This window comes from Xyrauchen texanus, chromosome 3 (genome assembly GCF_025860055.1).
Source record: "Xyrauchen texanus isolate HMW12.3.18 chromosome 3, RBS_HiC_50CHRs, whole genome shotgun sequence".
Classification (NCBI taxonomy): Eukaryota; Metazoa; Chordata; class Actinopteri; order Cypriniformes; family Catostomidae; genus Xyrauchen; species Xyrauchen texanus.
The window spans coordinates 999,888-1,024,626 of NC_068278.1; the positions used below are offsets into that span (position 1 = coordinate 999,888).

The window sequence follows — 24,739 nt, forward strand, 5'->3', positions numbered from 1 at the left end:
CCCTGGCAGACATTTGTAGAGCAGCGGGTTGGGTGACACCCAACACCTTTGCGAGATACTACAACCTCAGGGTTGAGCCAGTTTCATCCCGTGTTTTCTCAGGTCCGAGCCAGTAGAACTCGGTAACACGCTGATGGGCTGGCCGGGTGAATCGCTTGCGTATACGCCCTTTCCCTCGCTTGAAGTAAAACAGTGCGTCTTTTTTCCCAGGAGACTCCACTCAACATGAATCCCTGGTTGATTCCTCCCTAGCCCTCATGGGTCCGCAGTTCGGCGGAGGAACTTGCCGACCCAAGCCACTGCGGGTACCCGGATGGCTACCCTGTACTGGTATAGGTGCTCCACAGAGTAAGGGCCTCCTACGCGGACTCCCCTTGTGTGTATTTTCCACGATACGGTCCCCTTACGAGCAGACCCGCGTTTTCGTAGGTGTGTAGCAACTCCACCCTGGATCTGCCACCGTGCCACTTCCACGTGTCGTCTAAGAACACATGTGACGTATTCACCACCATACCTCCCCAGTTGGGCAGGGGTGGTCTCCGCGGGTCTTCCCCCCCCTGAAAAATAGGGGAAACTGGGTAAGACCCCCTTCCCTCAGTACGTGTAAGGGCTCCGGCTGTCTATTGCTCTATGCAAGAAACATAGAGAGAAAAGAGGCCCAGCCAGGCAAGCGTCGCCTTGTTCCCCTGCCTAGGGTAACCAAAAGGATCCCGACGACTTTCTGGGGCATTGGGGAAGGGTACGTGCCCTGGCACAGCTGGTCGTTTGGCACGTAACAAATACCTGCCCGCTCCTGTGTCAGCAGAACACGTACACGGCTCAGCACATGGCGGATTTAAATTGGACCCCTAGTGTCGCTTCTCCGACACAATGTGGAGAGAGCGACAGTTACATCCGTAACGTCTAGGTTACGGATGTAACCTCCGTTCCCTGATGGAAGGAACGAGACGTTGTTTCTTCCCGGCCACGTCGCTGAGCCGAACCGCTGTAGTGGCCGGAACCATTTCCGGCTCCTCAGAAAAATCCTGAATGAACTCTAGTATTTGCCTCGCCTTTATACCCGTATGTCCGGGGGCGGGGTATGCAAATACTGACTGCCAACTTCTCATTGGCCTTTTTTCAATGGATCAGAGGCATATTCGGCGCTCAAGAGAAACCCCTAGTGTCGCTTCTCCGACACAACGTCTCGTTCCCTCCATCAGGGAACGGAGGTTACGTCCGTAACCTAGACGTTCCTGATGCCTAAAAATTTATTCAAGCGTTCATGACCTCAAGACTAGATTATTGTAATACAATACTGGGAGGATGCCCTTCAGGTTCAATAAATAAGCTTCAATTGGTTCAAAATATAGCACCTAGATTGCTGACTACAACCAAGAAATATGATCATATCAGCCCAATTTTATCGTCACCTGTTTAATTAAATTCTGTTAATTACTTCCATTAGCTCCACAGTACTTAAGCGAATTTTTAACAAGCTATATTCCATCACATTCACTACGATTACAAAATTCTGGCCTGTTAATAATGCCTAGAATATCAAAATCCACAAAAGTAGGTAGATCCTTTACCTATTTGGATCCTAAACTATGAAATAGTCTTCCTAGCATTGTTCGGGACTCAGATGCAATGTCTCAATTTCAGCACAAGGCATACACCTAATTTATCCATCAACTCATAGTTATGCTGAATTAGTCAGGTCTGATGGAACCAGAAACACTTATCATATTCTGTAATTCTGCTTTAAAGTGAATGGCATCTATGCTAATATGATTCTATTTGTTTCCATATCTCAACCTCAGGGTACATATCATGAGGTTACCAGAGCCTGCCTGATCCAGCCCCAGTTTTTGCCTGATGTCCAAATCAAACTACTACATGTTGCTGAGTGATGATGACTAAAAGGACAATGCATCTGTGTGCACTTCTGCAGTTAATTCAGAATGGACTTCAAAAACTTTAGTCATTAATCTTACAGTTTAAACAAAAGCTTTTTGTTTAAACATTGACCCCTAACACTTACTTGGTTTACACATTTTAAACCATGACTTGTACTACACAAAAACAACTAATATTGGCATTATATTCATGCTGTTTTCCCAGAGGGAGCCTGTTTTCCCCTTAGGTTATTTTTCTACTTTAACCATCATCTTATGGAGTTTTGTGTGTCTTGCCACAGCTGCCTTTAGCCTGCTCACTTGGGGTCAAAATACAAATATTATTTATTTCAAGGAACAATTTGAAATAACCTTTTTTATTAAACCGCACAATGATGACTAAGACTTTACAGATATTAAAGCTTCCTTTTCCGTTAAAGCATAATTTTCTGTAAAGCAGCTTTGAAACAGTGTGTTGTGAAAAGACTTGTTCTAAGTGGTTGTGAGGCAGTTGCTAAGGTGTTTAGAGTGGTTGCTAGGCATTTGATAGGACATTGCCTAGCCATTGCTAAGGTGTTTTGAGTGGTTGATAAGAAATTACCAGTTGTTTTTTAAGGTGTTCTGAGTAATTGTTATGCAGTTACTAAGGTGTTCTGAGTTTTTGCTAGGGGGGTTGCACAGGAATTGCTAAGAGGTCGCTAGGCTGTTGCTAAGGTGTTCTGAGCAGGGCTGCAGCTAGTGGGGTAAAAGACGATAACAGTTCCAGGGGCCTAAATGTCCAGGCGGTCCACAACATATTCAAAACTGTATTTTATTAATAGGTAAGGTGCCCAGTGCTATACTATAGCAAGGGGGCCCAGAATTCCTTGCTACGGCACTGGCTCTGAGTAGTTGCTATGTAGTTGCTATGGTGTTCTGACTGATTGCTAATCAGTTGCATAGGCAGGTGAGTTTGCTTAGAAGTTCTAAGTGGTTGCTAGGAAGTTGCTTCTGGGAGGAAGTTTGGAGATAAAATAAAAGTTAAATGGGGTAAGGGGTTTAATTTTAAATAAATAAACAGCCCAAAATAGCTTTGTCAAGCCAACATAACTAAATATCCTCTTGAAATACTTAATAGACCAAACATTAAAAAAAATATATTTTTTATAAATGTATATTATTGATATTAATTTAATATAAATTAATTATTGCTTTAAGTGTAATAATTATAGTGGGATTGGTAAGAAGCTTTCATTTCTGTCTTATTATTTTCTTTTTTGCATCAATAATGTAATACAAGCATACACAAGTTTTGATGAACTCACCGCACTTCTCCAGGGTCTTCTGTAACCAGCACATCTGTCTTACAGCTGGCTATGGGGTTGATTGACAGCTCCACTGGAGGAACCACAAAGCTCTTACTGACTGGCAGCCAAAGGCCTTGACCAAGACTGTAGGACGACCTGCAATGTGAAACAAAGACACAAAGACAAAGAGTGTCAGGTGTCAGCTGAATTTCAATGAGCTGCTGTAACATGCTGCTAATTAGAAGCCAGCACTGACCAGGACAGGACAGAGATGTTCTTCAGTATTAACAGTATATGAGAACTCTGGTGTTAGACTCACACATTGGGGAGACCAAGGCTAGTTGTTACATGGGGAAGTTGTCACAAAGGTTATATCTCAGATTTTGTGAATTCTGTCCTTCAAACTGAAATTCCAGTATAATCATATTTTTTGCATAATTTTGTTGGGTTAACAAGTAAACACAATACATTGCTATTACATTCACAATACATTCATATCACAATACATTACACCACTATTGGGGCATGTTGTCACAGAAGGTCAACTTGTGTGCAATGAACTACATCCTTTTTCCTGGGCAATAGTAATGCAATTGTTCGATAGCATTTGTAGGACCGACTTTAAGGCTACTTACCAAATAAATAAATTAAGTACGTAGCTAAGTAGGAAATCGGTTGCCTGAGAAAATGGTTAATTATACAGTTTAACAGCCATTATACAGCAATATTTGACAACAGCAATGCCATAATTGATCAGTCACTATGGTCAATCACAGTCACAAAATATTCCAGAAAATCATTTAATAAGATACTAAAGACTTTTAAATAATGACACATTCAAAGGTGTTCAATAGTATATATATATATATATATATATATATATATATATATATATATATATATAACATTTAATACAAATAATAAAAAAATATTAATAAAAATAAAATAAGTTGCAAGTGACACATTAAACATTGGGGGGTAAAAAAAATAATTAAATAAAAATGAGGATATGGCCCCTTTCGTGTCAGCTGTTAAGAAAATACATGAACGCAAAAAGACACTGACTGTACATTATAGTACTATAGTCACCATCGTTTTTTCACCCTCCTATACATGCACTGATATAGTATTCACTGTATGTTAGCTGTCATTAACATTACAGTGCTAAAAGCCTAATAAAGCTTTTCATTTTTTTCACTAATGACTGGATCATTAAAGTGAAGAAATGAATCCGCTATATACAGACAGGAATCCTGGAGGAATACTAATGGAAATGTTTCTGAGCCCTGAGACCTGAGATTCACAAATGGTCCTCATACTTCATCAAGAGACAAAATATTTATCCAATTTCTTTGTAATGTAGATTGATGGACATAATCACACAGTCTTAAAATACATGGATACATGCTATGCAAGGAATATTCACAGCTGTCTTCAATTATATAAAGTAAATTTGTTAATGTTTTATAAGCACCTTGTAAAGTTATTCAATGGAAAGGAGGAGGCGAGAACCGGCTTGACAATATAAATAATAGTTTAATGGTAAACTTAAAAGACAAAATAAACACACACGACGGACATGTCCGCTAACGATCTCTCTCTCCCGCACGGCCCTCTGCAGTCAGCCTTTAAACCTCACGGAGGCATAATTAGCCTAATACGGGACCAGGTGTGTAGTATCACGACCCGGCTCCGCCCTCCGCCCTGCCACACACCTTTAGTGATTTTGTCAAGGTAACTGGTGACCCTCACTTTCTATATTAATGTGTCAAGTTGCTTCAATGCAAGAATTACTTATTCTGATAATTATTAATAATAAATCTAACAATTTAATGAACACTGGTGTCAATTGCGCTACAGTGATTTTACCACAGGTGAGGGAGCTAAATGTAACAATGGCTCTACATTTTATAAATCATGGTACTAAGTGCAATAAGTCCCTATATATGTATAAAACATTTTCAATAAATGTAATCAAGATCCAGAGTGTAATATTTTTGGCACCAAATTAGTGAAGGCTCTAATTGTAATAATTCTTACATTTTACACAAATTAAACATTTATCAGTTAGTTATAGTGTTTACAGCTCCAACTGGCCATTTATAAATGAGTGACTCATACAATGACCACACTGATCATCTTACAGGTAAATATGAACAATTTATCGTGAGTTTAAAAATATATAACCCCATCTATTTATTCTAATAAAATGGAATTAAGGATATATGTGACAATTAATTTCTTTAAATAAGACTTTTGACATTTAAACCATTATAGAATGTAGTGAATTAAATAAATTGCACCATTTACCTTCATCAACTATACTAATGTCATTATACTAACTGTTATTAGGTATCAAAAATGAGTGCATAAACTTTATATCTATGTATAAACTAATACATGCAAACACAAATTTAGACAGCACGATCATGTCGATTTACACTCTACAATATCAGGAAAATAAGACCCTTCCTCTTTGAACATGCCACACAGCTTCTTGTTCAGTCACTTGTCATAACTAGACTAGACTACAGTAACGCTCTCGTTGCAGGCCTCCCTGCATGCACAATTAGGCTCCTGCAAATGATCCAGAATTCAGCAGCATCTCTAGTCTTTAATGAACCAAAGAGACTGCATGTTACACCACTCCTTGTCTATCTTCACTGGCTGCCGGTTGATGCACGTGTAACAGGTGTAAATATGTTCTGTGTTTTATATATGTTTCGTGTATAGAATTACACAAAATATTAATTTGTATGCCTGATGTGTCTGGTTGTATGTGTGTGCATTATCCCCTTTAATTTTCTGTCTGTAATGTACCAGTCATTTTAATTTCCTTTTTCTGGCTCCTCCTCTTCCCTTTTGCATGTGCCTGCATGGGAGAGGTAGGTGTATTTTGAGGTCCTCTAAATCTAATTTCATCTTTGTTTTAAAAATATTTTTTATACAAATTTTTCTCTTTTATTTTATGTATTTAATGTTATTTTACCGATATGGTTGATTATTTTTTTTGGGGGGGGGTTTCTGTCATTGGGGCTGAGCACATGGTGATTGCATTGCCTATTTATTTGACAGATTGTGGAGGAAAGTAAATGTTGAGCTGATTCTCCCATCACACACGTATCAAATTCAAGGCTCTGATGCTGGCATACATAACAGTTACTGGGTCTGCTCCAGCTTACCTCAAATCATTTCCATATTTCTATTTACCTTACATAATTTATATTCAGTTGGCTAATGAGTGGCTCCTTGTTGTGCCAACACAAAGAGGCACCAAAACACTTTCCTTCTCTGTCTTCAAAAAATGGCTAAAAACACATCTATTCCATGAGTACTTAATCATTCACTCATATTCCGGTTGACATTCATGTTGACATTTCTACTGTCTAACGCTGTATACCGTCATAGCACCCAGTCATCATGCATGAGCTCAGGTCTGACTGTGCACAGACCCTGACCCTGGATGTAGACAAGCACGCCTGAATTATTGGAATAAATGCAAACATCCACTCAAAAAGAAGACTGTGATAACCCAGGCCTTGCTCAGACTCACATCAACTGACACATCTGAGGTCATCGATCAGTTTCTTCAGTCCATGATCAGTCAAGTGCTGTCCACTCAAGTAAATGGCATGTGTGGTCAGGTGGTAAAGAGTAATAACGTCTCGGGTGAGTTAGGAGCGAGTGAATGGATGATATAAATTTTAATTGCTTTATTTTCGTCTTTCCTTTTAGACTCAAGAAGAGGAAATCAGTTGTGGTCTCTACTCTGTAAATGGGTATATCTTTGTGGTTAATTATCAAGAGACAAAGTTTAATTGGGTAAAGCACAGTGGGGTAATGTCAGTGCATTAGGTATTTGGCCAGTGCAAAGTATACATTCATGATGAATTCACACTGGATACATTTCAGGGGTCTAGGAGTGGTGGATTTTGGCTTTTATACTATCTCTTAATCTCAAGCTCAGATCCCTTTTAGTCATATGGTCTCAATCCACTTTTCCATTCACACTAGGGCTGCACGATTTGGACAAAAAGCCATATTGCGATTATTTAGAAAAATATTGCGATTGTGATTTGAACTGCGATTATGATGGTCATGTTTTCCACATGTTCAACTTCAAAATGGCTACTGGGGTTTTCACACTTGAGCCCTCTTAAAAAGAAACACACAAACAAATAAATATATAAACAGTGAAACAAAGTCTTCTTCATATTCAAATTTTACCGCCCACCATGTACCTGTTTTTGTCCATTTTGGAATAGGGTCTCAGCACACTAATAATCATCATTACTTTTTGAAACAGTCAACTTGAATATTAGGGATGCTCCGATCAGGATTTTAACTTTTCATCTCATCAATCGATGCTGATCATTTAACTTTTATCAGCAGCTCTGTCAAAACTGGTTATATGTAAGCTTTCTGCTCAATGTCACTGTTATCTAAATTTCCCTGTTGGTAAAACCATTGTTGTTGCCTAGTTTTTGCTATCAGTCAATAATTCAGTATACACAAAATAATATTTTAAAATATAAATGTTACCCTTTATTCTAGGCCTTAAAAACTGGTAGGCTTATACAAACTATTATTTACTGTATATAAGATAGTCCTAAAGAATGAGGTTAATGTCAAACTGAAGCTGAACTGATAACCCATTGGTGTAATTACATTTAAAGTGAACATTTTGGTTAGTTTGTCACCATTTAATTTAATAATTTTTATTCATTATTTTATTATATTTAATTTAGCAATGCATTATATTATAGTAACTAAATATTTGATAGATGTATTATATGTATGCTCCTTCCTTTTCATTTGGATGTTGGTAATATTAGTACCACTTTCACTTGTTTCCACGGGGAGTGTAATAAGGGCGACACTCTCTAGTGAGGGAAACAAATTACAGGAGAATGAAGAGATGTTTCTGGACTCATCTCTTCATGTTTGCTCAGCAATTATTTAATAAAAATGTTTGAATTATTCCCCATCTTGTATTCTGTATTATTATTATGATACCTGTGCCTTGCGGACACTGAGATGCTGCTACCGCAGATAATAATAAAAATGCTTCACGCAGCACAAGCCAGTTTAGTGTAAATAAATAGTTTAGTGCACGTAAGCAAACGGAACCGAACACGGAGCACTTTTGTTACTCTAAGCATGAGAGGGAGTTGTGGAGCACAGAACCCCTCTGAAAACACTGTAGCAATGCTCTAACTTAATATAGACTGGATAGAGCAGCGCAAATAAACTTTGAAGGGAGCAGACTATTTATTTATTTAATTAAATCGCAGCCCTTTGCAATTTAATAATCGCACTAGGTCATATCGCGGTTTCGATTTTATTTCGATTAATTGTGCAGCCCTAATTCACACTGATGTTTTTTTGGGACAGGGACAACCTGAATATAATAATATTTATTCTTCCTCTTCCTATTATTACTAGGGCTGTTGAGTTAATGCGTTAATAACGCACGATTAATTATACCAAAAAATAACACGTTAAAAAAAGTTACGCATTTAATCACATGCTTGTAGTACCACCTGTATACTCCAGAGGGCAGTAAGTGAAATTTCAGCTGTGTGAACAACGCACAGTTTATACAGTGAAGAAAACAACACAGATATGCGTTACTAAGGGATCAAATGCGAACTAATGGATCTCAATATGTGTTTAAAGATTGAGTATTAAACTATATTTAACTTGACACAGTGACCTAAACATTTTATTTTTATGACGCAACACACCCGAGACGAGACACAAGCATGTCAGACGCAGGTCGTATGGTAGGGTGACCACCTGTCGCAGTCCCGAAATTGGAAGCTTTGTCCCGCAAGTCATAAGCAGTGTCCCGCATTTCAATTTTGTCTGTATAATATTTTAGCTTTATTATTATTTCGGTATCATTTTATTTCATCATCCTTTAATTACAAAATCACTATAAAAAAAAAGTTAATAAGAAAACACTGAACATGTGCAGCGCTGCCTTTTTTTCTTGCCAGAGCGGGAATAAAATTGTCTTTGTTCGTATAATAAATAATTGGAGAAAATATATACATGGTTAAAACCAGTTACAGGTGACCTTAAAAAAGGAGAGTGCAGGGTATGCCACCGAAGTTTCACGGACAGCTCTGCTGAAGCAGTTCAGTGCCCCAAACATAACAGCTCTGATATCTTTGGCTTTGAGCATTCGATCACCAACGCATTCGTGGAGAGGGTGTTTTCACTGATGACCGCTGACCATCACAGCTGAGAGAACCAACAGACTGATTAATTACACAATTGGTGCTGTGTAAAATGGCAGAGGACATTGTGGTTTCTATAGTGATGAACTCTTGTGCACCGGCTTCCACTGTGAAAGCTGACCTTCATAAAGCTGACAGCATCTCTGCTTGGGTGTGGCAACAGTTGATCGCACATGCTCTGTCTCTCTCTCTCTCTCTCTCTCTCTTTCTCTCACACACACAAACACACACACACACACACACACACACACACACACACAAACACACACACACATCAATCCTTTGTTAATACAATAACTTGTTAGAAACAGCACAAGCCGTGATACTATTGCTGAAGTGAAATTTTGTAATTACTAATGGAGGCTTGGATGCATCATTTGGTTTGAACCAGCAACGGCAGATTCTGATCCATCAGGTAAGAAAGTAGTTCCATGCACAAATGAATAACCAACACTCATAATTTTATTTTAAAATGTTTGGCAGTGGTTGGAGGATGCTGGCTAATAAATGTAATCAGAATTATTTATGTTAATTTCTTATCTAATGTCAAGTCAAGTCAAGTCAAGTGGTTTTTATTGTCGTTTCAACCATATACAGTTAGTACAGTACACAGCAAAACGAGACAACGTTCCTCCAGGACCATGGTGCTACATAAAAACAACAAAGGACCAACATAGGACCACATGAGACTACACAACGAAATAAAATACCTATATAAACTACCTATATATACCTATATAAAGTGCACGTGCAAACATGTGCAAAAAGTACAGGACAGTACAACAAATTACTGACAATGAACAGGACAATAGACAGTGCAGCGCCGACCAGTACTCAGTAGTGCAAAAAGATGACAGTTTCTAAAAATGTAAACATAACATACTATGAGATAATGTTCTATGCACATAGCAGTTGTCTGTAAAGTCTTAAAAACATGAATAATCAACACTCCTGGACACATAATAAATTTTTGTGTCATAAATTTTTAGGGGAAATATTTGGTCTAATTATAATTTTTATTATTCTTTCTTTATTTATATTTTTTGCATGTGTTTTAGGGGTTCCCTATCAAAAGCTACACTTTGATACTGCACTGATTTAGCGCTTTGGGAACGTCTTTAGGTGTGACCAGCTGTGAATATGTGTGTACACGTCAATGAAATTGACTAGAATTTATAGCCTCTGCCGGTGATATCATCAGGATGCACTGGTACAGGGGCTATAAATAGATGTGCCACAGGTGCATCGTCAGGTCTTTTGTCTTCAGACCACTCTGTGTGTGTTGTGCTTCTCAACCCTGTCAAAAACCTTCTACTTTCCTCTGTTAGGAGTTAGAATTTGTTAGGCAGCGCACAGAAACCTTTCTCTTTAACAAAAAAAGAAAGAAAAAATGACTGATAAACAAAGCAAGCAGCATGTTGTAAGGTATGGCGGAGGATCAGTGGCCTTAACAGATTCCCGAACAAACAAGAACTTACTGTTAAAAACCCCCCTAATTACTGAAATAGCCCCAACCAGCCTCCACAAGCACAATAAATGTATTGACAAAGAGACAATGAACTATTGACAGAGAACCGCATGTGACATCCGCATGCTCACCACGTGCTTATCGTGTGGACAGGAAGGGGGAAACTTTGAACGTAAAAATGTGTGTGTGTGTGTGTTTTCCAGTTAAACACAGAACTGCATATTGCTAATGAAATACGTGTAATCCCTGTATGTTGTGTATTTCTGAGGTATATCAAACTCGTTAGAACTGTTTCGTTGTGTGTTTTAAACTCTGAGGCCTCATATTTAATAGCCTCAGTGTATATTTCCTTATTAAGTGTACTAAATATACCTTTCTTGGTATCAAATTAAACCTTACGATTTGTCCGAGCTGAATTCGAATATAAGATCTCTGTAGAATGATATTACGCGATGTTTTACTATCTTTTGAGTCATTCAGCCCAAAATCTCTTACTGTCATAAACATGCAAATGAGCTTTGACAAAGGAACTCTCTCATGCTGTAATGGAGAGTAATGGAGGCCTTTACGACCTCCAAAGGAATGTTCAGAGAAGTGCTGACCCTCCCTTCATTCTCTTACTGAGAAAGAGAAATGAACCCTGTTAATCCTATATATATATATTCTATATATCCATGTGATAAATATTGACATGTATCTAATGTTCCATCTCACATTTTCCCTTAAATGTGCTTGATCTATGTTTTCTTGCAAACTAATGGGTTAATGTTTCAGACTTTGCATACTATGGTTAACCAAAATCATATGTGCGGCATATTTGGTCTCTATAACTTGGTATTTTGAAGATTGAAATGACTGTGTACATGATATGTCGATAACAACAACATATTAGTATTAAAAGTACATTTCCTATTTTCTTTCTTGCACATGCAATGGGCAATTTTACAACAAAGAGCAATAAACCAAATTCCCGCCTAGAACTCAAACCCTTCTTATTGGTCGAGCCAAACCCTTCTTATTGGGACCTGTTTCCCGAGGGTATAAAATTGCTGCGCCCACTTCCTCTCGCTCTCTATCTTCTCTCCTCTCTCTTGTCGCTTATCTCTTGCTTTCTGGTTCTCTGAGCCTTGTGCTCTCTCACTCTCTCGCTGAATGATGCCAAACTAGCAGGCCCCAAGGACTCCCAAGCGTGTGCCAGGCTACGGCCTCGACTGCCCATTCACCAAGATCCTCTGACTCTCACTGGTTCTCTCTCATCAAGACAACATCATCAAAGATCAACTGGAGCCTCAACAAATTGCATCAGGACAGTTTAATTCAAATGGGACATGCAAGTATCAAACTTAGTCTCATTATTTGATACATTAAGTATCCTTAACCCCTTTCTAAAAAGGGCGTGTCAGAACTAATATGATGGTTTGCTCAGGCTGTTGATCTGCTGAACTTCAAACAATGCTATAACTTCTTGCCTTCCTGTATTCTGCTTCAGCCCTCTTTCCCTTGGTAAACTGTATGAATGTATGTATATGTATGTTAGAGTAGTTTAAATGTTTAGTCTAGTTAATAAAGTCTTGTTCATGTCACATGTAAAGTTGTCTGTGTCTCAAGCTCATATCTAAAGTCACTAATCATAGATTTTGACTACTTGCTCTTAATACTTAGTAAGAAAGACATTTCCCTTGCCCCGAAATGTACATTTCTATTAATTAATTAATTAATAACCAAAATTGAGTGTTCACGGGATGAGCCGAGTATTTGGTTGTAATGTTAATGTAGCTACATCAAGTTAACCCGATTAACTGATCCAAATATTCATAATCAATTATAACAAGTTATGATTGATTATTAATATTTCATAGAGCTGATTCGCTTCCTAATGGTGGAAGAATATAGAGCTGATTCGCTACAATGTGTTCCTGTGTTTACGCTATATGGCTGAAACGGACACACACCAGTTTTGTTTTATGTGTTTGGGGGAAGAGCATGCTGCTCTTGCGTTGGGGCGGGTGCGAGCATTGCAATCTGCTTTTAGTCAAAATGCTTTGCACTCGTCTCGCTTACTTCCGAGAGCCAGCGCCCACACTTCCATCGTGGGGCTCTCGTATGGATCTGGCCGAGGAGCGAGAGACGGGTCCGTCCCTATCACTTGCTCTCTCCCCAGATCCAGCTGGTCCTTCTCGTAATCTTGAAGCGCACTCCGGAGCCTCTTCGGTTCATGAGGGGGACGCCGAATCTCTTGAGTCTGCAGACTTTGAGTTACCCAAATCTGAGCATTCCCCGCACGATAATAAAGCGGCCGAGGAATTGCTCAAGGTGGTTACTCAGGTGGTTGCCAGACTACAGCTAGACTGGCCATGCAAACAAGAGACCACCAAATGCTCCAAGCAGGAAGACAGATTTCTGTCTGGTGGCCAAGGGAAGGGAATCAGTCCCTTCCTTTCTTTGATGACCTCCATGATGAGCTTTCTCGTTCATGGAGGAAACCTTATACTTAAACGACAAAGAGGCATTTTCCGAGCTTCGTCGAGCCACAGATCTTTCTTTCCGGGCGACCAAACAGACGGCTCGTGCCATTGGCCAGTCTATGGCTGCTTTGGTCAGCACAGAGAGGCACTTGTGGCTGAACCTTTCGGGCATCGGAGATAAAGACAAATTCTGCCTTCTTGATGCCCCGATTTCACCTTCTGGCTTGATCGGTGACTCTATGAACATGGTTATCACCAGGTTCCAGGAGGCAAAGAGTCAAGAGGAAGCCTTCTGGCAATTCCTTCCTCGCTACACTCAGCTGCACCTTCCCGATACCCCAACAAAACATCTCCATTCCTGCCACCTCTGGTGTTTCGGGAGTTAACGGTTTCCAGCTAAATGTTGGGTGTTCCGTTGCTTCCTGCCGTAGTCCAGGACGTGGAACACTGGACATCCCCTCAACAGGAAGTGTCAAATTGATACCTATTGATACCTAGCAGCGTGGAAGCTACTACCATGTGAAGCTACTATCTATGTGAGTAGAACAGTAGAAAAAGGCTACAGAATTCAATTCCTTCACCGTCCTCCGCATTTCAACGGCGTAGTTCCCACTACCGTGAAACCGGAACAAGCATGTCTACAAACTCTCTTGGTCAAAAGGGACCATAGAACATGTTCCCCTTCCAGAGAGAGAGTCAGGTTACTACAGCAGATACTTCCTGGTTCCCAAGAAGGATGGGGGGGTTGCGTCCAATTTTAGACCATCGAGGCTTGAATCGCTCTATCAAGGCGTTCAAGTTCAAGATGCTAACCGTCAACACAGTCTCAAATCCAGCATCACGATTGGTTGGTCAAAATCGATCTCATGGATGCATACTTTTATATAGAAATTCTGCCACAACACAGGAAGTTCCTGAGGTTCGCTTTCGGGGGCGAAGCTTTCCAATATCGGGTTCTTCCATTCGGCCTAGCCTCATCACCCCACACATTCACAAAGTGCATGGATGCAACACTGGATCCTTTGTGACTCCGGGGCATCCGCATTCTGAATTATATAGATGACTGGCTGATACTAGCACAGTCACAAGAACTGGCATTACAGCACAGGGATATCATGTTAGCTCATCTGGTTTCTCTGGGTTTGAGGCTCAACGTCAAGAAAAGCGTCCTCTCTCCCACTCAGAAAACGACCTATCTGGGGATCATTTGGAATTCGATCATGATGCGGGCACAATTGTCTCCCGCTCGAATCCAGTCCATTCAGAACACCCTGAGCAAATTCAGGCTAGGCCAAGGTTGCACTGTTCGTTAGTATCAACGAATACTAGGTCTCGTGGCATCTGCATCCTCGGTGATCCCTTTGGGCCTTTTACACATGAGACCATTTCAGTTGTGGCTCAAAGCCAGGGGATTTCATCCAAGGGCCAGTCCCCTAAGGCAGATAAGGTTTATGCGCCACGTGCTACGTACCCTTTCTATGTGGTTCAGACCCCAGTTCCTCACTTTGGGCTGGAAAATGGTCTTAAGTGGTCATCCAGCTCAAGGAGAATGGGAGGGTCATCAGCTCGATTGGCACATCACATGGTCTCGAGTTGATAACTGTATTTCTGGCCCTGAAGTACTTCCTCCAGTATCTGAGAGGCTGCCATTTCTTGGTGCAGGTGGACAACACAACGGTAGTCTCTTACATAAACCATCAAGGAGGTCTACGCAGATTCTCCTTTGGGCCCAGGGCAAGCTCCTGTCAATCAGAACAGTTTATATCCCTGCATACCTGAATGTGGTAGCAGATTTACTGTCCAGACAGAAAATACCGGCAGGGAGTGGAAAATCCACCCCGAGGTAGTGGAACAAATCTGGTTGAGATTTTCTCGGGAGTCTTGGCCAGAGTTCACCAGCAAGGGTCCTGCATCTTACTAATAGCTTACTAATGTAGTTGACCGAACAGGGTATGGTTCTCGGAGATAATGTCTCTCCTTGACGGCTCACCTTGGCCGATTCCAGACAGGAGGGACCTTCTGTCTCAGGCGCAGGGGGCAATATTTCATCCCCGGCCAGAGTTGTGGAACCTTCATGTTTGGCCCCTGAAGGGTACCAACTGAGGGACAGTGGGCTTTCACCTAAAGTTATCGAGACCATTCTAAGTGCTAGGGCTCCCTCTACTAGAAGTTATGCCAATAAATGGAGTGTCTTTGAAAGATGGTGCCCTGCCACTCTCAGGGTTTATGTGGCCACTCTATTGGCTTGCCACGCTTTGATTGACGGGATGCCATTGGGAAACATCATCTGCTCGCTCGCTTCGTTCTTGGAGCCATGCGATTAAGACCTCCTGCTAGGACCAGGATCCCTTCATGGAACTTAGCAATAGTCCTTGAGGGTCTGGTTGAGACCCCCTTTGAACCTCTAGAGTTAACGTCTGATAAACCTCTGACTCTCAAGATGGTTGGTTTTATGGCGATTACTTCTCTAAAAAGAATTGGGGATTTGCAGACTCTGTCTGTCTTGCCATCCTGCTTAGATTTTGCCCCAGGAATGGCTAAAGGAATATTGCACCCTCATCCTGACTACCTGCCTAAGGTTCCTTTCTCGGCCGTACATCCGGTCACTCTTTAAGCCTTCTGTTCACCGCCATTTCAACAAGATAAGGAAAGTCTTCACGGACTGTGTCCAGTCCGTGCCCTTCAGGCTTACATCCACCGCACTAGCCAGTGGCATAAGTCAGGGCAATTTTTCGTTTGTCATGGGTGTCATAACAAGGGGTTGGCCGCCACCAAGCAGACAATGTAGCATTGGGTGAGAGATGCTATTCCCCTGGCCTAAGAGGTGTGCGGTCAAGCTTCGCCAGTAGGGTTCAGGGCTCACTCTACCAGAGGCGTCGCCTCCTCTGAAGCCTTGGCTAGAGGTGACCCTCTACAGCATGTTTGTAATGCGGCAGGCTGGTCCTCTCCGCACACATTCATAAGATTTATAGTTTGGATGCCACTCCGGGCTCTGATGTCCTTGAGTCAACATCACAAGCTCATGTCTGAGACCTCTCGGGCTCTTGTGAGCACAACTACACAACTGTAAGGGGTCCAGACAGTGTGGCAGAGTTGGTATTCTCGTTTCCAAAGTGCTAAATCAGCGCAGCATCAAAGTGTAGCTTTTGATAGGGAACGTCTCCTTTTTCCCTGAAAAAGTGGAAAGAGATGCTGCACTTCATTGCTGCAATGAGGATGCCCCAGGACTGCTCTTCAGGCAAAATACCAGACGAAGCACCTGTGGCGCATCTATTTATAGCCCCTGTACTGGCACATCCTGTCGATGTCATCGGCGGAGGCTACAAATTCTAGTCAATTTCATTGACATGTTGCACACATATTCACAGCTGGTCACTCCTAAAGAACTTCCCAAAGCGCTAAATCAGCGCAGCATCTTGTTCCGTTTTTTCAGGGAACAGGGTTTATAGTTAAGTAACCCAAGACATTACTTGTTACAATCAAAAGGGAAAATGTCTCAGGAGGTTAACTAATCTGAATGCTACAGCATATGTTAATTATGTGTAAATGGTGTGCTGTTCTGCAGATGTAAATTCTCTGTGCCATTCCTGCAATTTAAACACCACACGGCACCTGTATTTCTCATGTTTTGTCCTTAATAATAAAGTAAATATTCCAATTATGAAAAATATATTTTTACTTATATTGATACTAGGACCTAAAGTATTGCAAGATATAGTATTACGATATATCCATTGTAATACTGCTGCCCTAAAGAGAGCCACACCACAGCTGAAATATCCAAAATGGATTCTAGCTCTAGATTTGAGTCATGCTGTATCACACAGGTCACAATACCAAAATATAAACATGCTTAATTTAGACTGAAGTCAAAATTCCTTCCAATGGGTCACATCAGATATATTAAGAGCAGAAGCTTTTCAGACTGTCACGCCCACCAGACAGAACCATACAAAAATCTGAACTGACATTTTGTGGTTTGTGACCAGTCCTCGTCTTCTGTCTATGCCCACCATTATCCTAAGCATATGAAAAATAAATATATACAGCCACTGAACATTCACAGTGTCTGCAGACCTGGCTTTAAAATGAAAAAGACCCTAAGCTCCGGAAAACTGCCTCTCCTCCCAGGTAGAACATGCCTGGGGCCAAAATGTTCCATGAAGCCCTAGTGCAGCTCCCCGAGGCACACTCTTAGGGTGTGTGTTCAATATGAGGGCAGCTGACAGCAGGAGAGGGATGCCCTGTGTGGAATCTTATGCCCCAGGGAGTATCATGTTAAGTAAGAGACCTCCTTTTGGAGGACACACAGTTACGTAGGCATTCTGGGAGATCTGTATTTGAATTTGTGCTTACCTGAAAATCTTCTCAGGAGGCTGTTCTCCAGTGACAAGGTCATAGCCTCGTTCCAGGTTCGAGTACGGCCATGGACTGTGGGCAAAGCACAAAAAAACAAATCTAAATATGAAAGAAGGAATGATTAGATTTTTACATTTCCTGAAGAGAACATTGCTATGGTGTTATAGGTGATGCCTGGCATTTTCATTCATTTGCTAACATGTTCTGAGTGGTTTAAAGTTGTGTTTGCTATGCAATGTCTAAGGTGTTGTAGGTAAATATTACATATTGACAGCTACTGTGGACCAATGTAGATACACAGATATGGCAACAGGTTATGATGAGTATTCATAGGTGTCCTTATCTAAAGTGTTGTTCTAGCACACGCATATTTGCATAGACACTAAAATGTACAACACTGACATATTGACAGCATATAAAATGTAAATAATTTTTACGTATGAATCAATTTTGAGATGTATAAATGAATTACGAATCTTTCCATGAATATTCAATTTATGGAAAAAAATAATTGATTTTATTTTATTTGTAAACAATGAAATTAAATGTTCAGTGCCAACACAAATTTTTAACACAGTATTGGAGAGTCACTTGGCGCCATGCGAGGTTCGGACGTGTGAACGGCGAGCTCTGAGCACTTTAGTTTTAATACTTTTTGTATCATATACTGGTGAGATTTGATACACCCTGATTGGATAATATGCCAAAGAATTACAAATCTGGCTTTGAAGATATTAAAAGTCACTTACGTGCTAAAGCCCCTGAGAAGCAGGCGGTAAGCCCAAGAGTCAATTTGGAGGGTAAAGTGAAGGAAATTCAGCATCAATTGATTAATCAATTGAAGGTCGTTGCTGACTTGGAGGATCTTGCTGTTATACGTCGATCGATCACTGAGTCATCGGAGAGGGAATTAGCTGCTAACCCGCTAGCGACCAAGGCAGATTTGCTGTATGCCTGGGAAAAGTTGGAGAATCGTAACCGGCAAAACAACGTCCGAATTGTTGGAATTCCCGAGGATGAAGAAGGCCGAGATATGGTGAAATTCCTGAGTCTGCTCGACATTACAGGCCATAAGCTGGAAATCACGCGAGCTCACAGAGTTTCAGCTCAGAGATACGCGGATCTCACATAATTCATATAGAAGCAATGGACTTGAGAATTCCGATGGCAAAGTTGTCATGGGGGCACTCATAGGCATACATGGACTGTTTGAGTTTAGAGGGATGGACGCCACTCGGAGCTGTCGTGAGTGGGGTTAATGCGCACGTTTTTCTTCTGTTTTTTTTCTGGGGGATGTTCGGGATTTGATTATTGCACTAATGTTGGAATGTGATTTATAATTGTATTTTTGACACACAATATATTTTTTCTATGTCAAAATGTCATCTGTTAATAAGAGTGGATTGTCTCTCTCCACGTGGAATGTGAATGGATTGGGGCACCCCATAAAAAGAAGGATGGTTAGAAATATGTATAGTGTTTCTTCAAGAAATGCATCTTTGCCTGCAGGAAGCTGAAAAATATGGGTTGGACATGTTTTCTTCAGTGTTGGCTCAAGTAAGAGCAGGGGAGTCGCTACATTAATAAGTAAACATCTACAATTCAAATGTCTGAAACAGATTAAAGATAAATTAGGAAGAGTCATTATTGTTTTAGCAAAAATTCAGGGGCAAAGGTTGATTTAGGCTAATAATTAAAAACCTAACGCAGATGATCAGGGCTTTTTTATAGATCTTGAAAGGATGTTGCAAGACGCTGGCACCCCTCATTATAGAATATAGGGAGGAGACATTTGATGGAATCAGTCCTTGATCATAGTGAAGCAAATGTGTGTAAGCCCGCTATGTAAAAATCTTGGTCTTACAGATATTTGAAGACTTTTGAACCCATCTGGTAGGGACTATAATTTTTTTTTATCAGTCCATAAGATTTATTCTAGAATATATTTTATTTTATATCTAAGTCCCTCATTTAATCTTTTGTTGATTGTTCAATTGGAAACATTTTAGTCTCAGATCAAACCCCGTTGAGTTTAGAGGTGTCTTTAATGTATCCCTTTTACAAAATCCTGAATTCAAACAAATGCTAAAGGCTGAAATCAATGTCTATGTGGAGACCAACTGGTCCTCAGTATGCTGTGTGGACATAGCTTGAGAGGCACTTAAGGTGGTTCTAGGGATAGGATCATACAGTATGCCTCATTCATCAAAAAATCCAAAGCACGAGAACTCGTGGAATTGGAAGAGAATATCAAAACTGCCAAGGCAGAGCTGTCATCTTATGGTCCCAGTGAACTGACCTGATTGAAATACAGATATAATACTGCGTAATATAAAGCAGAGAGAGTCTTTTTCCATCAGTCCCTCAGTGAAATCTGCAGGTGGAGAAATAGTTACCTCAGCCACTGATAATGCTTTTAAATAACTCTATCTTGATCTCTATAGTTCCACATCTTCATCTACTGATGAAGATATTAGAAACTTTGTGGAACCATTAGAACTCCCTAAACTGACGACAGAGCAAAAAAATTATCTTGATTCTGAAATAAACTTGGAGGAGCTTGGCGAGGTAATTAAGGCCTGGGGCCGGATGGCTTGCAGCTGAATTTTTTTGATCTTATGCTACAAAACTGGCTCCACTTTTGTTAGAAGTTTATACGGAATCATTAAAGAATGCAAAGCATGACATAAGCCCGGATCAGTCTGATTCTTAAAAAAGACAATGATTCAAGCGAGTGTAAGAGTTACCATCCAATTTCCCTGATCCAGTTAGATGTTAAAATATTTTGGCTAACCAATTAAATTATGACATCTCTTATACATATAGATCAGGTGGGGTTTATTTTTGGACACAGCTCTTCTGATAACATTATGTGTTTCATCAGTATCATGTGGTCAGTGGTGAATGATCAGAGTCCAGTTGCTGCCATATCACTTGAAAGGTGTTTGATATGGTAGAATGGGGTTATCTTTTTAATGTTTTGAAAATATACAGGTTCAGAAATACTTTTATTGGATGGATTAAGTTACTTTATAGACAACCCGGCAGGGTTGCCCTCTTTCCCCATTATTCCCCATTGTTCTGTCTTGCCCTGGAACCATTAGCAGCTGCAATAAGAAAGGAAGCTGATATTCCAGGGGTGGATGCGGGAGGAATGGCACAAAAGCTTTTGCTTTACGCAGATGATATTTTATTATTCGTCTCCGACCCCACTAGATCTATGCCTTGCCTCCACAGAATTATTAATTCCTATATCCGAAGCTTAGTTCTGACAGCATACCCCCCAGTAACGGCTTTTCAGCCGGGCGCCTTCCAGTGGCTCAAACAGGGCATTAAGTATTTCGGCATTTTATTCCCAGACAATTTGTGTGATTTAGTTAAGAGTTAATTTTGACCTTCATTACATTTATCTATGATTGGGAAGGTTAATGTTATTAAAAGGAATTGTATTCCAAAATTGAACTACAGGCTACAGTCTCTCCCTGTACATGTCCCCACTCTTATTTCAAGCAATTTGATAGCACAGCCAAGTCCTTCATTTGCAATGGTAAGCATCCCAGATTACATTTCAATAAATTACATAGGCCGATTGACAAAGGTGATACCCAAGTTTTTGTTTTATTATTATGCATTCAGTCTCATATATTTGGCTCATTGGTCGCTTCCACCTGAGAGAGCCCCTCCCTGGTTTTGTATTGAACAGGCAGTTCTTGCCCCTATTTTGCCATTGCAAAGCCTTTCTATTAAACTAACCGGAGAAGTTAAGTCACACCCCATTATCTCGCATTTGCACGTGGTATGGACAAAAGTGTCCAGAGTGTTTAATTCAGACATTTATGTATATGTTGCCTCGAGCATATGGCTGAACCCAAAGTCTGCTTTCTGCTGGTCAGAGTGGACTGTGTGGGAGGTTAATACGGTCAGTGACCTATATGAGAGTGGAGTGTTGAGATATTTTGAAAATATGGTTTTAGGATTCCCAGATCTGCGTTGTTTAGGTATTTACAGCTGCACCACCTGCTCTGTACTATTTTGGGGGGGTAGCATACACCCAAAATGTATAAAGATTCTGTAATATTTTATTCCTTTCTAAATCAGTTTAAAAAAAAAAAAAGTATGTTGTTTACTGTGTTAAGGTGTACCACGGCTCAGAAATATTACTATAAAATCATAATACAACTAAAAACGTCATTAATCTCTTTGTGAGCTATATATGCTGTTAGAGAGTAATTCAAATGCAGTACATCTTTTTTTTTGTGTGAACTGTATTTATATATGTATAATAGCATATTGCAACAAAAATGATTGTAACTGTACATTTAAGGTACAAGGGGGCTAAAGGCCCCCAGGATGAAAAGAAATTTTGATTTTATTTTCTCCCAAAATGCTTTACTTTACTTAACACCTGTTTGTCACTAAACATTGCAAAATATTCCTGATCCATGAGATCAGTGTATGCAATGGCTAAAGTTTAATTGTGAGGTAACTTAATCTAGTATTTAATATTTGTTTTAAATGTTGTACATTTATGTAGCTAATAAGAATCCCTGAAATTATCACATTTAATTGTCATTTTCAGTTTTGTTCAAGGTGATTAAATCAAAATGTTATTTATTTATTTTAACAATTGTCCACAAAGTGAAATTAAAGTATTTGGGGTAAAAGCCCCCCTGTTCCAGGAGCTTAAAGCCCCATAAAACACATTGTTTTTCTTAAGTGTGGCAAATAGAGTTATTATGAAGAATGTTCAAAGTGACTGATCGAGACACTTTAGAGATAAAGACTCTTTACATGTAATACTTTACTATGAGTGTAGGAAAACGAATTGCTGAACCTCACTGCTATTTTTATTGCAAGTATAATATAACACAAATTATTCCTGTAACACTGCTCTTTTTCACACCATGCACAAGAAACCCTGAATTCAATTAAAATATGCAATAATTAAATAAAGAAAAAGACCTTGAGGTTATGTCTTTTTATATTATTTAAAATGCTATGCATCATATTTTATGCTATGCCGTTATACTTATTTTTTAATTATTTCACAAGTATTTATATCACATTGTGTTATATTATCCAGGCATTAAAAAAAGAGAAACTAGTTCGGGAGTTAATTTGAAATATACTCATAGCAAAAAACATGCATAAATAGACAGAAGACACGGGACATATGCAATGGTGCTCTTTACTCATCTCACTCGCACAAAAAACACATTTTCTATTCCTCTAAATGCATCAAAAACATTGAAAGAATATAATTAAACAGTAATGCTAAATTAAGCAAATAAGTGCCTTAACCATGATCCAATGTTAGGCCCAAATTTTCTGCTGCCATTTTGAGAGTTTTTTTAACCTTTACGATCAGATTAATTATAAATGGATTTCCTTTCTTTGTATCAGACTTACTCTTTCCCCATCTGTCCTGGTATATAGTTTGTCCCATTTGTGAGACATTGACAGATGTTTGAGGCACTCACCCTTCGTTGCGGCCCCAGTCGGTGCGAATGCAGAGATGTTGATGCTCTGGGTCTGGGGCGTAACCTTCCAGACAACTGCATTCACCTGCAGAGGACACAACACATTGAAAGATTATATTCAATTATCCATGTGGCACCCAGCACCCAACTCTACCACATGGGTACTGTCCAATAAAAATATTTTGTAAGTACTGTACACAGGCACACAGTCAACTGTGGCAATAAATTGAGAGGAGTGAGAGGTGAGAGCTTGTTGTTATTGTAATAGAGGTTCAGAAATATCAATTTACTGACCATCAAGATTATTTCTTATACAATTCTGAATCAATCCACAAAGATTTATATTGATAAATGTAAGTGATATGTGGTTCTATGAAGACCCCAACCTGTACAATAAAACACTGTAAGTAGTATGTATTATGTACGTTGTGACAAAAAATGATTTATGGCCCTGATTTATGGTTTAATTGCTGTACATTTGACCTTTCCCTCCGCCTCCCTCCCCTCCCTCCCCTCCCTCCGGCAGTTGTAGGCTACATGCTGTGATATGGCGTGTCTGTTCTGATACCCCCATCGGTGTATTTAAAAGAGTAGAAAGATTATTAATCTTTAATGGAAAACTGAGATGACAAAAAAAGTAGTATTACGTTTAAAATGTGTTTAAATTATGTCTTTATTGGGGTTTAATGCTTGGTGAAAAACTGTTTTGTTTTTTAAACTTTTGACAAAGAGAAGAAAATGTGTTTTTAAACATTACGTTGTCTAACACATCTCTAGCAATGTCACTTTAAAGATGCTGAACAAAAACATAAAATGTATTTAAAAATTGTATTTCAACAAAGAGCATTTTAAATAGCATAAATTGTAAAATGCAGCACAAAATCTACCGTTTAAAATCCTTTCATGAACTCATTCAGCGATAAGTGATGTAAGACGATGTTTAACATTAACCTAGCAAACAGGATACATTTTCTAAAAACATAATATATAATTTTAACTATATAAGACAGAAATCTTACACGACTCCGTTTAAAGTCCTTTCACGATCTCGTCCAAAATGACAATGGCGTAAGATCAGTTGACAAGCCCCTCCGCGGGGTGGGGCTTAACTCCTCCTAATCTTAGGAAGTGTTTTAAAGTATTATTTAAAGGTTTAAATGTATTTAACTGAAAACTTTGTCATTTTGTTTTAAAAAAACGTATCAAGTTGGCAAATACAACAAAGGCACTCTAAAATTATAAAAACTTTAACAACATTCACTAGAAAATACAGTATTTTGGTAAACAGGTTTATTTTATATATAATTCTGACGAAATATCTTTAATACAAAAGTTTGTTACATTTTTTTATTTTTTATTTTTTAACCATGAGATTCTAAAACAGTGGATATTGAATGATATTAGTTTATTTTACGTAAACAGACGATACTGGCAGAGCAAACTCATTTAGACGGTCACTTTAAAATAACGAATAAATGATTAACAAGTGTTATTTACTTTTACCAGAGACTAAAACGTATTTTAAACCAAATAGTATGAGTTTTCATTGAAATAGTATG

At 39.4% G+C, this 24,739-nt stretch overlaps 1 protein-coding gene across 1 annotated transcript in view; it reads right to left on the reverse strand.

Moving 5' to 3' along the window:
* LOC127633152 (astrotactin-2-like) overlaps nucleotides 1-24,739 on the reverse strand; it is an 875,437-nt gene that overhangs the window by 390,398 nt on the left and 460,300 nt on the right. Inside the window, exons 8-10 of the mRNA XM_052112037.1 lie at nucleotides 23,181-23,265; nucleotides 17,698-17,772; nucleotides 3,182-3,319 (exon numbers count right to left, since the gene is read on the reverse strand). Of these exons, the coding sequence (XP_051967997.1) occupies nucleotides 3,182-3,319; nucleotides 17,698-17,772; nucleotides 23,181-23,265 (298 nt within the window). The remainder of the gene's footprint in view (nucleotides 1-3,181; nucleotides 3,320-17,697; nucleotides 17,773-23,180; nucleotides 23,266-24,739) is intronic.